Source organism: Hipposideros armiger, unplaced genomic scaffold, assembly GCF_001890085.2.
Source record: "Hipposideros armiger isolate ML-2016 unplaced genomic scaffold, ASM189008v1 scaffold_1001, whole genome shotgun sequence".
In the NCBI taxonomy this organism is placed as follows: domain Eukaryota; kingdom Metazoa; phylum Chordata; class Mammalia; order Chiroptera; family Hipposideridae; genus Hipposideros; species Hipposideros armiger.
Genome location: NW_017732351.1, coordinates 111,828 through 122,596, shown reverse-complemented (window position 1 = coordinate 122,596; position 10,769 = coordinate 111,828). Strand labels below are relative to the sequence as shown.

At 35.1% G+C, this 10,769-nt stretch overlaps 1 protein-coding gene across 2 annotated transcripts in view; it reads left to right on the top strand.

Annotated features, from left to right (window-relative positions):
• Nucleotides 1–1,404: 1,404 nt before the first annotated feature.
• The window catches only part of GNRHR (gonadotropin releasing hormone receptor), a 14,478-nt gene continuing 5,113 nt past the window's right edge, over nt 1,405–10,769 (top strand). The window contains exon 1 of one of the 2 annotated variants that reach the window (XM_019631464.1): nt 1,405–1,949. In XM_019631464.1, coding sequence (XP_019487009.1) covers nt 1,428–1,949 — 522 coding nt within the window. In that variant the 5' untranslated portion in view covers nt 1,405–1,427. The remainder of the gene's footprint in view (nt 1,950–10,769) is intronic. The other variant, XM_019631465.1, reaches the window with a different exon arrangement.

Here is a 10,769-nt window from a genome sequence, read left to right as displayed (position 1 = left end):
CCTTGTATAGCAGGTATTTAGTAACTAAACTATTTATTAAAAATAAATTAATATAAAACTCATACTGCAAAAAACAAAAACAAAGGGACAAAGGAAACTCTGGGAGGTGTTGGATGTGCCTACTACCTCGATTGTAGTGATGATATCAGGGGTGCTTGCATATGTCCAAACTCATCAAATTGTACAAATTAAATACATACAGTTCTTTCTGTATAAATTACACCTCAACAAAGCTGTTAATTTTTTTAAATTAATTAATTAATATAAAGCAGAAAAAAGAACCAACAAGAAAGGATCATCTAAGTCAAAAGAGCCACCTACACGCAACATTCTTCTTGCTTTGGCTGCCACAGAAGCAAATTAGTTGACATAAGACAAATCAAGCTGGTGATTTAATAAGTTCTAATATAACATTACCAGTATAAATAAAAAACCATCATCAAAAGTTAAAGCAGCAACACAGAGAAAGTTTCTAACTGGTCCTAATGTGAAATGATCAGATAACATGTAAAAGAATATAAGCAAATATTCACAGTATATAGAAAAATAAAAATGTGGTTCTCTCCAATATCTAATTACCTTATGCAATAATTGCAAGTACAATATTTAGACAATTATAAAAGCAAGGCAATATTTTTTTAGAAGTTAATAATTTTTATTCTAACTTAAGCATGGATAATCTGACTATTAAGACTAGTTGATAAGTTTGATTGCAGCCCAATTTCCATTAGATTAAATTGATTCTAACTGTTAAGGTAATAGCTGGTGTTTTGTGGAGGACAGTTTTAAACGAACATATTTGTCTAGTGTTTGAATGCACATCAGTGTGTGATTAAAAAAGAAAACAAATGTTTTTGAGAAACGTATTAATTTCTTAAAACAACAGATTTAACTGGATCAAGTTGTTTTTTAGTCTTTTTCTTCATTTTCATTTTGCTTCTGTTGGACAGAACACTAACACTAGTTTCTAGAAAATCTCTTCATTAAGGTGAATTATATTGGGTTGTCGGGAAAGTCATGACGTATTTTTCTATGTTTTTCAATGTAAAAATGTGTCATGACTTTCCCGAAGACCCAATAAATATGTGAACTATAAATTCAAAATTAAGCTTCAAGTGTCCTTCACTCAGGAAAAGTGTTATGAAAATCAGACCATCTGCTGAGGTACTAGAGTTACATTTGGCCCTCAGAATGTGTTTGGCATGCTCTGTTTTAGCACTCTGTTGGATTATAAGGCCACAAAACAAGTTCACCTTGATCTTTCACATGAAATATAAAGCATCTCAGGGGCAAAATTGGACATAAATCTAAACCTGTGACATTTCCATGTAAGGAAGACTGAAATAAAATGGAATTTTGAGTTCAATTACAATAAAACACCAGAAGTGCCAGAAACACCAGTTCTGAAGCTCTGAGAGTCGGGAAGTATGGCAAATAGTGCCTCTCCTGAACAGAATCAAAATCACTGCTCAGCCATCAATAGCAGCAGCCCGCTGTTGCAGGACCACCTCCCCACCCTGACCTTATCTGGAAAGATCCGAGTGACAGTCACTTTCTTCCTTTTTCTACTCTCTACGACTTTCAATGCTTCTTTCTTGCTGAAACTTCACAAGTGGACTCAGAAGAAAGAGAAAGGGAAAAAGCTCTCGAGAATGAAGGTGCTTTTAAAACATCTGACTTTAGCCAACCTGTTGGAGACTCTGATTGTCATGCCCCTGGATGGAATGTGGAACATTACAGTCCAGTGGTATGCTGGAGAGCTCCTCTGCAAAGTCCTCAGCTATCTGAAGCTTTTCTCCATGTATGCCCCAGCCTTCATGATGGTAGTGATTAGCCTGGACCGCTCTCTGGCCATCACGAGGCCCCTAGCTGTGAAAAGCAACAGCAAGCTTGGTCAGTCCCATATTGGCTTGGCCTGGCTCTTCAGCAGCCTCTTTGCTGGACCACAGGTAAACCATTGTCATGAACTTGTTAGGCTATGGAAATCACAGGTTCCCTAGCTAAACTTGAGTATTCCATTGTATTATTGCATATCAATAATATTGTATTATCTTCAAGAACTTGGGCTCTGAAGTCAAAGAGTAGAGTTTAATCCTGGCTCTGTTACCTTGGGCAACTTTCTTAACCTCTCTGTGTTTCAGTTCTTTCATTCATAAAATGGAGGTAATGCCTACTTTATGCAGCTTTTGTGATGATTAAATGAATACTGTATTAAAGTGTGTAGCATAATCTCTTGTACATAGAAAATACTACCCGAAAATTGTAGCTCTCCTCAAATTTGACCTCATCCCCATCTTAGTTTTTCATCTATTTTTCCTTTTGCTCTGGTTGGCATGGTAAACTGAGAGAATCTTTAGAAACTATGAAATTTGCATAGATAGAAAGTATAGCTTGTCTTATTTGGGACTTCTTGAGTAGAAACGCTAAGAATTTACTCTCAACAATTTTTCTATATATCATACAGCAATGTTAACTGTAGCCATCATGTTGTACATTACTAAAATTATTTTTTTAACAAAAATATTTTAAGAAAATTTTTGTAGACTTAAATAAGGTGGAGAGAGACAAAGAAGCCTTTTCAGATCATCTGGTAATGAGGTGGTTAGGCTGGTGGCTAAAATGTTGTCAAAGGAAATTGATAGTAATTACAAGAAACATTTCAAATGCAAAATAAAGCTGGGTAACAAATTGGCTTTAGGATGTTAATAATAGAGGGGAGTAAAATTAAGTTTCAATATTTTTAGCCAAGGAGCTTTAATAGTAAAACCATTGAAACAAACAGGTAGGTTGAGAAGAGAGATGTTTGTTTCTCTGTGTGTCTGTTTAGATCTTTGTTTAAAAGGGGAGGAAGGCAGAGTATGAAAAATGCTAAAAACATTTGCTTTAGAACATAATATTGGCAATAAGAGGTCTTTGTATTAGCATAGTTATTTGGAAAGTAGTTGGTAATTTGAAATACTAATGTAGATGAAAGTTGAAACAACAGTACAATTTGTCAATTTATTATAATAACTGAAACACAAACCCACAATTTTACTCTCTTTTGAAGGACTCTCCCAAAGGCTATAAATAAAATATTGATTTATTAAGTCAATTATTTTCATCTAAGTATGTCACAGCAATAATAGAATGAAAATGTCAAATATTTATCTATCTTCATGTAATAAAAAGAAAATATAAAATTAACTTTAAATTGTTTAGAAATTTCAAGTAATAGCCTGACCTCAATTACATTACGCTACCTGAGAGATTTATGTGAATATGGGCCACAGGAAAAAAATGGTACTTTTTTTGTTTTGTAAAACAAATACCTCATCTTTACTTTCAGCAGCACTATAAATTCATAAAGAACTTTGTGAACTTCTCTGAGAAATCTAACATATGTAATCTTATTTGATATTTACATTAACTCTATGAAGTACATAGGAACCATATTGTTATACTCATTTCAATATAAGAGAATGTACAAAGAGAACCTTTGAAAATAATGGCATCCTAACCTTTTTGGCAGTAACCCAAAGTAAGAAATACATACTACATAGAGACTTGGCTTGTCTGTCTGTCTGTTTCTTTCTTTCATATACCTATAACGGAGAAAAGGTTTTCATGAAATAAATATCTACTCTGTTCTATTTTATTTTTTAATGTTGATTACAATTAACTGATAGGCACCATCTGCAGTTTGAAAACCATTGGTTTAAAGGGATTCAGTGGCTTTCCCAATGTCACTTGTCCTATTGTCTTTTTATTAAGGCCAGTTTTTCTTTTTATTATAGCTCTCTGCTATCTCTCTGAATAAAAGAGGTTTCAAACCCTATGACTAATGTTACATATATTTGATGGGAAGACAAGAGATAAAGAGGGCTCTTTATTTCTAGACTGTGGTACATGGTGAGTGTACCTCAGGTTTCACCAGGCTCGCCAGATAAGCCCATTGACAAAGGTGCATCTCATCATAGCTAATTTACATTGAAAGGATGACTTTAATCTTCATCCTTTGGTGCATATACTGGTTTTCTATTACTTGAGTAATTCGTGCCTAGGTTTAAAAAAAAACAAAAACTAGCAAGTTCATTGTCAGGACTCAGGCCTGGGAACCTGGGAATGTATGACATTTTGCTACAGCTCAGAATGACCAGCTTTCAAACTGGCCACCTGATTTCCCACCTTCTTAATTACTAGCCTCAGAAACAAAATTCTATGATGGTTTGGGGATATATTTGCAGAAGTTTCAGCACAGTGTACTGTAGTAACTTGCAAACTTTTTGCTAGTAATGGAATTTTTTAAATAAACAAAATTCTATGTGGAACCCCAATAAATGGAACAGATATAAATGGAACTGCTCTGGTTAAATAAGGGTAGGGGAGACCCATCCCCTGCTTGGTCATTCACTGATCCCAGTCATAGTCTCTCTGAAGACCTTACATCTCCCTGTAACAAAGTGAGAAAGGCAGTGGGATAGTAGAAATGGCATGGGTGCTGGATTTTTAAAAAGTTGGAATGTTCAGTCCTTCCTTTCCTCCTCTCTTTATTCCTTTTGTCATCATGTCAGGAGAGAAAATAATAGAGAAAAAGTAGTATTAAAATAAATGGACAGTTCTTTTAAAAACAGCAAAGAGAATTGCTTATTTAAAGGTTGATTATTTCAGATTTCTCAAAACTATAATATTTATTCTGACTGATAAATAAATTTGGCCAACACACTCCTAGTCACCAAGCTATCCTATTCAATCTGAAAGCTATATGTGCTACAGCAAATTCAAGTTTTGGAGGCATCGTGTCTAAAAGTAGGAAAAGGAAGGAAGTTGGGAAAGAAGGAAGGAAGGAAGGAAGGAAGGAAGGAAGGAAGGAAGGAAGGAAGGAAGGAAGGAAGGAAAGAAGGTAGGAGAGAGGGAGGAAGGAAGGAAGGGGGGAGGGTGGAAAGAGAGGGAGAAAAGAAGGGAAGAAGAAAAACAAAAGAAAATAGAAAAAAGTCAATAAACATGACCTGAAAGAAAACCTGATTTAAGACCATCTGTGGTTAGGCTGGTAAGTGCATGTTGAGGAGAAAACATTTCCTGAATTAGGTGTGTCCATATCTAATTAAAAATGACATGGTTTTCAATGACAGCCATCTAAGACCACAAGAATTCCACAATAGCAGATTATTTGCAGAAAGAGTTCATCCACTAACTTATTTGTTTAATATGGAACATTACATATTGACAGTATTTAAATTCTATCGTTAACCCAGGCCTGCAGGCAAGATATATAAGCCATCCTTGAGTCTTTGTGTGGTCTGAAGATGTGTGGAGGCTTGCCTTGACACATAGAATTTACAGGGATAGAATGCACTTCTGAACTCACAAGCAGTTTAACTTCAATAAATATGCATCACATGTGTACAATATGCCAAGAACTTTTCTGGGACATTGTAATAGCATGCTTGTAGCTGAAATAACAATAATGATGATGATGATAAATAATAGTTATTGAGGACATAAATATGTGACAAGAATTTTGTTAATGCTTTTGCATGCATTACTTCATGTAAGGCTCCCAACAAACCTATAAAATAGATACAATGATCCTATTTTATTCATGAAGAAACTAAGAATAAAAATGTTATGTAACATGCCCAAGGTTACTGTCTAGTAAGTGGAAGTGTCAGTACATCCAATTAACTCCATACACAGAGCATTGAACTACTACCTTATACCACACTGTGTAATATTGCCTCTTTCCTTTTTTCCTGTAGGAGGCTAGAGAAGGAAAAGACAGGAAATTTTTAAGGTGAAAATAGATTGTTAAGAGATATAAGGAGAAAAATATAAGGCATATATTTACAAATATGTAAATAAATGTATGTGGATGCACATTTATAAGTTGTGTGCCTTGAATTTTTTATTATAATGGTCATAATTTATATATTACTGTGTTCCAGGCACTATTCTAAGCACTTTCCAAGTGTTACCTCATTTAATTGTCATGACAGCCCCTAGAGGTAGATACTATGAACATCTCCATTTTATAGATGAGGAAACTGAAGCTCATCATCTAAAGATCATCTTTACCTTTGGAAAAGGTTAGGTAATGGTGTCATTAGTATGGGGTAAGGTGAGGGTTAAAAATAACATTCTAAAGGCCTGCTGAGTGGTGTGTTTGTTAAGAGTTGGCTTGGGGTGCCAGCTCTAAGCAGCAGGGTCCCTGTTCAGATCCCACATGCTGGCCAGTGACGCTGCGCCCTCTACAGCTAAGATAGTGAACAACAGCTCAACCTGGAGCTGGGCTGCCGTGAGTTGCTGTTGACGGCGTAGGCTGCAGCCCCTGCTGCAGTGGGCTGCTGTCAGCTACCGTGAGTGGCTGGCAGCCAGTGTGAGTGGCACGCAGCCGGCTTGAGCTGCCATGAGCCGCCATGAATGGCCATCCAATGGTGAGCCTCACCCAGGAAGAGCACAATGATAATACCAACATGGGCCAGTGAAGCAACGTGCTCCACAGCTAGACTGAAGAACAAAAGGACAGCAACTTGTCTGCTGCCCTCCCCCAATTCCAAAAAAAAATCTTAAAAAAAAAAATTCTAAGAAGAAATGAGTATCCACAATTGACTGTAAAGAAGGAAAGCAGATTGCTCTCGCTTATGAAAATAAAGCAAACGCTGATGAACTAGGGGCCAGGGATGAGAGAGGAGAAACATAAAGAAATTAAAGAAATACAATCCAAGGACAGAAGAACCACTGGAAGTAAAGTAGTTACTACATTCATCGTTAAAATGAACATGTCCTTGGAGCCTAGAATAAACTGAACTAAGCCTAAAACAAATTAGTTTATGGGCAAGTAACATTCTGAATTTCCATATTAGTTTACTGTACCTCTCTTTTAATATTTATCACAGTCTATCTTGTATTAGAGGTGACAACATACATGCTAGAATCTCCCCTATCAAGTATTTAATTCCCTGATAGCAGAATATATCTGGTTCACCTTTTAGTACATAGAGTAGTTAGTATAGTTTTTTTTATCAAAGAGTTGTTTTAAAATAAGCATTTATCAAATAAAGATGACAACCAAAACTCAAATCATAGTGCTATATTTCAAAGTCACATTATTGAAAGTTTCACCATTATGACTTAAAAACATAAAATATTAACTTGAAAATGTGGCCCAGTACAGAGCAGAACATCAAACTTGGGTCCCCTGGTTCCAAGTACAATTCGGAAGGTGGAAAGAGAAGTAAAGGTTTTAAGGAAATATAAGACTCTCAGGTTTTATGATAAGTAATCCTTTCAAAAACTTCAGCTCACATCTGTTGGGTCAAATTAAAAACTGAACTTTAAATAAGGTCATGTTGACAAGTATGGAAAACAGAAAAGGGTCACTTTGTAATGTGGAAAAAGTTGGTCTGGATCATAAACTAGAATTAGCTGACTGCATGTTCGAGTTTCTTGATTTCAAGATTGATGATATGATCATTGGGCGCCCTCTAGTGAATTAATTTTTAAAATTCTTTTTGCCCTCGAAGCTGAAAAAAGATCGGAAACTGAAAATCAACATTTTAATTACAAATAAAAGAAATAAGATTATATTTTATATTATATCTGTCTTATTAAAATTTTTCTACCATAAAAGCAAAGAAACAAAATATAGCGTTCTTTTAAAAAAGTGTATTCTACTCCCACTCCACCTCAAAAAGGAAAAGAATTATTAGGCCCATTAAATTCATTTAAATTTAAATTTACTAATTCAATCAAAAACTAAAAAAAAAAAATGCTGTCCTTTATTTACATAAAATAAAAGAAATCCTGGCAACAAAAACAAAAATAAACAAGTGGAACTATATCAAACTGAAAAGCTACTGCACAGCAAAGGAAACTATCAACAAAATGAAAAGGCAATATCAAATGAGAGAAAATATTTGCAAGTCATATATTTGATAAGAGATTTATATCCAAAATTTATAAAAACACTCATACAACTCAACACCATAAAAAAAAATCCAGTTAAAAAATGGGCAGAGGATCTGAATAGACATTTCTCCAACGAGGACATACAGATGGCCAATAGATATATGAAAAGATGCTCAATGTCACTAATCATCAGAGAAAGGCAAATAAAACCCACAATGAGATACCTCATTCCTGTCAGAATGGCTATCACCAATAAATCAATAAACAAGTGTTGGCAAGGATGTAGAGAAAAGGGAACCCTTATGAACTGTTGGTGGGATTGCAAATTGGTGCAGCCACTATGGAAAACAGTATAGAGGTTCCTCAAAAAATTAAAAATAGAACTACCTTATGACCCAGCAATTCCACTCCTGGATATTTATCCAAAGAAATCCAAAACACTAATTTAAAAAAAAATATATGCCCACCTATGTTTACTGCAGTTTTATTCACAATAGCTAAGGTATGGAAACAGCAAAAATGCCCATCAAAAGATGATTGGAAAAGAAACTGTGGTACATTTATACAATGGAGTAATACTCAGCCATAAAAAATAATGAAATCTTACCATTTGCAACAACATGGATGGACCTAGAGGATATTATGCTAAGTGAAATAAGTCAGACTAAGAAAGACAAATACCATATGATCTCACTTATATGTGGAATCTAAAGAACAGCATAAAAGAACAAACAAAACAGAAATAGACTCAGATACAAAGAACAAACTGATAGTTGCTAGATGGGAGGGGGGTTGAGGGGATAAGTGAGAAAGGTGAAAGGATTAAGAAGTACAAATGGGTAGCCACAAAATAGTCACGGGGATGTGAAATACATTATGGGGAATATAATCAATAACCAAAACTATGTATGGTGTCAGATGCGCACTAGACCTATCAGGGGGATCACTTCATAAATTATATAAATGCCTAACTACTGCACTGTACCCCTGAAACTAATATAAAATAATGTTGGGGGCCGGCCGAGTGGCTCAGTTGGTTAAGAGCTCGCTCAAGAGTTTGAGCTCTGAGCAACAGCGGTTCGAGTCCTGGCCCTAGCTGAGCAGCTGCTGAGCTGCAAACAGGTGGCAGGATGGCTCAGCTTAAAATAAACAAATAAATAATATTGAATGTCAGCTATATCTATCTATCTATCTATCTATAGATAGATAGATAGATAGATAGATAGATAGATAGATAGATAGATAGATAAATTATTTACAGGATGCAAAGTACAGCATAAGGAATATAGTCAATGATATAATAGTTATGTACGGCATCAGATGGGTAGTAGACTTGTTGGGGTTATCACTTTGTGAGGTGTGTAAATGCCTAATCATTACATTGTTTTGTACACCTGAAAATAATAATAATAAATTAAGTAATTCTTTTTAAAAAAACTACTGCACAGCAAAGGAAACTATCAACAAAATGAAAAGGCAACTTACCAAATAGGAGAAAATATTTGCAAGTCATATATCTAAAAAGGGATTAATATCTAAAATACAGTCATTCTCCTGCAACGCCATGTATGACAATGGTCCCATAAGATTATAATGGAACTGAAAAATTCCTATTGGCTAGTGAATGTTGTAGCCCTTCTAGCTCAATACAGGACACAGATACATACACTGTTTTACAATTTCCTCTACTATTTAGTACAGTAACATGCTGTACAGGTTTGTAGCCTAGGAGGTATGGGGGAACAGAACTTTTACCCAAAAATATGTCATTTTGGCATAAAAATTATTTTAGGCTAGTTAATTTTAAGAAATAGCAGATATAAGAGAAGGTCTGAAAAAAAAAAAACAAGTAGAAGTTACCCTTAATAAAAGACATTTACATTTGTAAGGAAAATCTCCTTTTGTAAGGGTGTCTCCGTCCCTGTACCAAAGGATAACCTTATCTCTAGAAACTCTTATCCATGCAAATGACATTAAATCTGCACAAAAACCTTACCCTTGTTTACTGTGCTTTTCTTCGTAATCACCCATAACTGACTCCCTCCATACCAACACCTTTTTAGCTCTTCAGTTGAAGATAGATGTAAGGTGGTAGCTTCAGCCATTTTGGTGAGTTATTCATTTTCATGGGTCTATCCCATGTAGACATGAGGTACAGATGTTATTAAACTTTTGTTTATCTCTTATTAATCTGTCATTTATTACAGAGGGTCTCAGCCAAGAACCCAGAAAGACAGAGGGAAAATTATTTTTCCTCTCCTCCAGAGCAATAGGCTAGGTTTGTGTAAGTACATGCTATGATTTTCACACAATGACGAAATCGCCAAATGCATTTCTCAGACCTGATCCCCGTTGTTAAGTGTTGCGTGATTGTATATAAAGAACTCGTACAACTCAATAGCATGAAAAAATAATAATTAAAAAATTAAAAACCAGGAAGAGGATTTGAACAGATATTTTCCCAAAGACATACAAATGACCAATAGGTACATGAAAAGGTGCTCAACATCACTAATGATCAGGGAAATGAAAATCAAAGCCACAATGAGGTATCACCTCACACCTATTGGAATGGCTATTATCAAAAAGACAAGAAATAGCAAGCATTGGTGAGGTTGTAGAAAAAGGAAAACCTTATGCACTGTTAACAAGAATGTAAATTGGCTCAACCAATAGTATGGAAAATTGTATGGAGATTCCCCAAGAAGTTAAAAATAGAACTACCATGTGATCCTGAAATTCCAGTTCTGGACTTCTGGGTATTTATGTGAAAGAAAAAAAATACTGTCTTGAAAAGAAATCAGCACTCTTACATTCATTGCAGCATTGTTCACATTAAGCAAGACATGGAAACAACCTAAGTGTCCACTGATGGATGAATG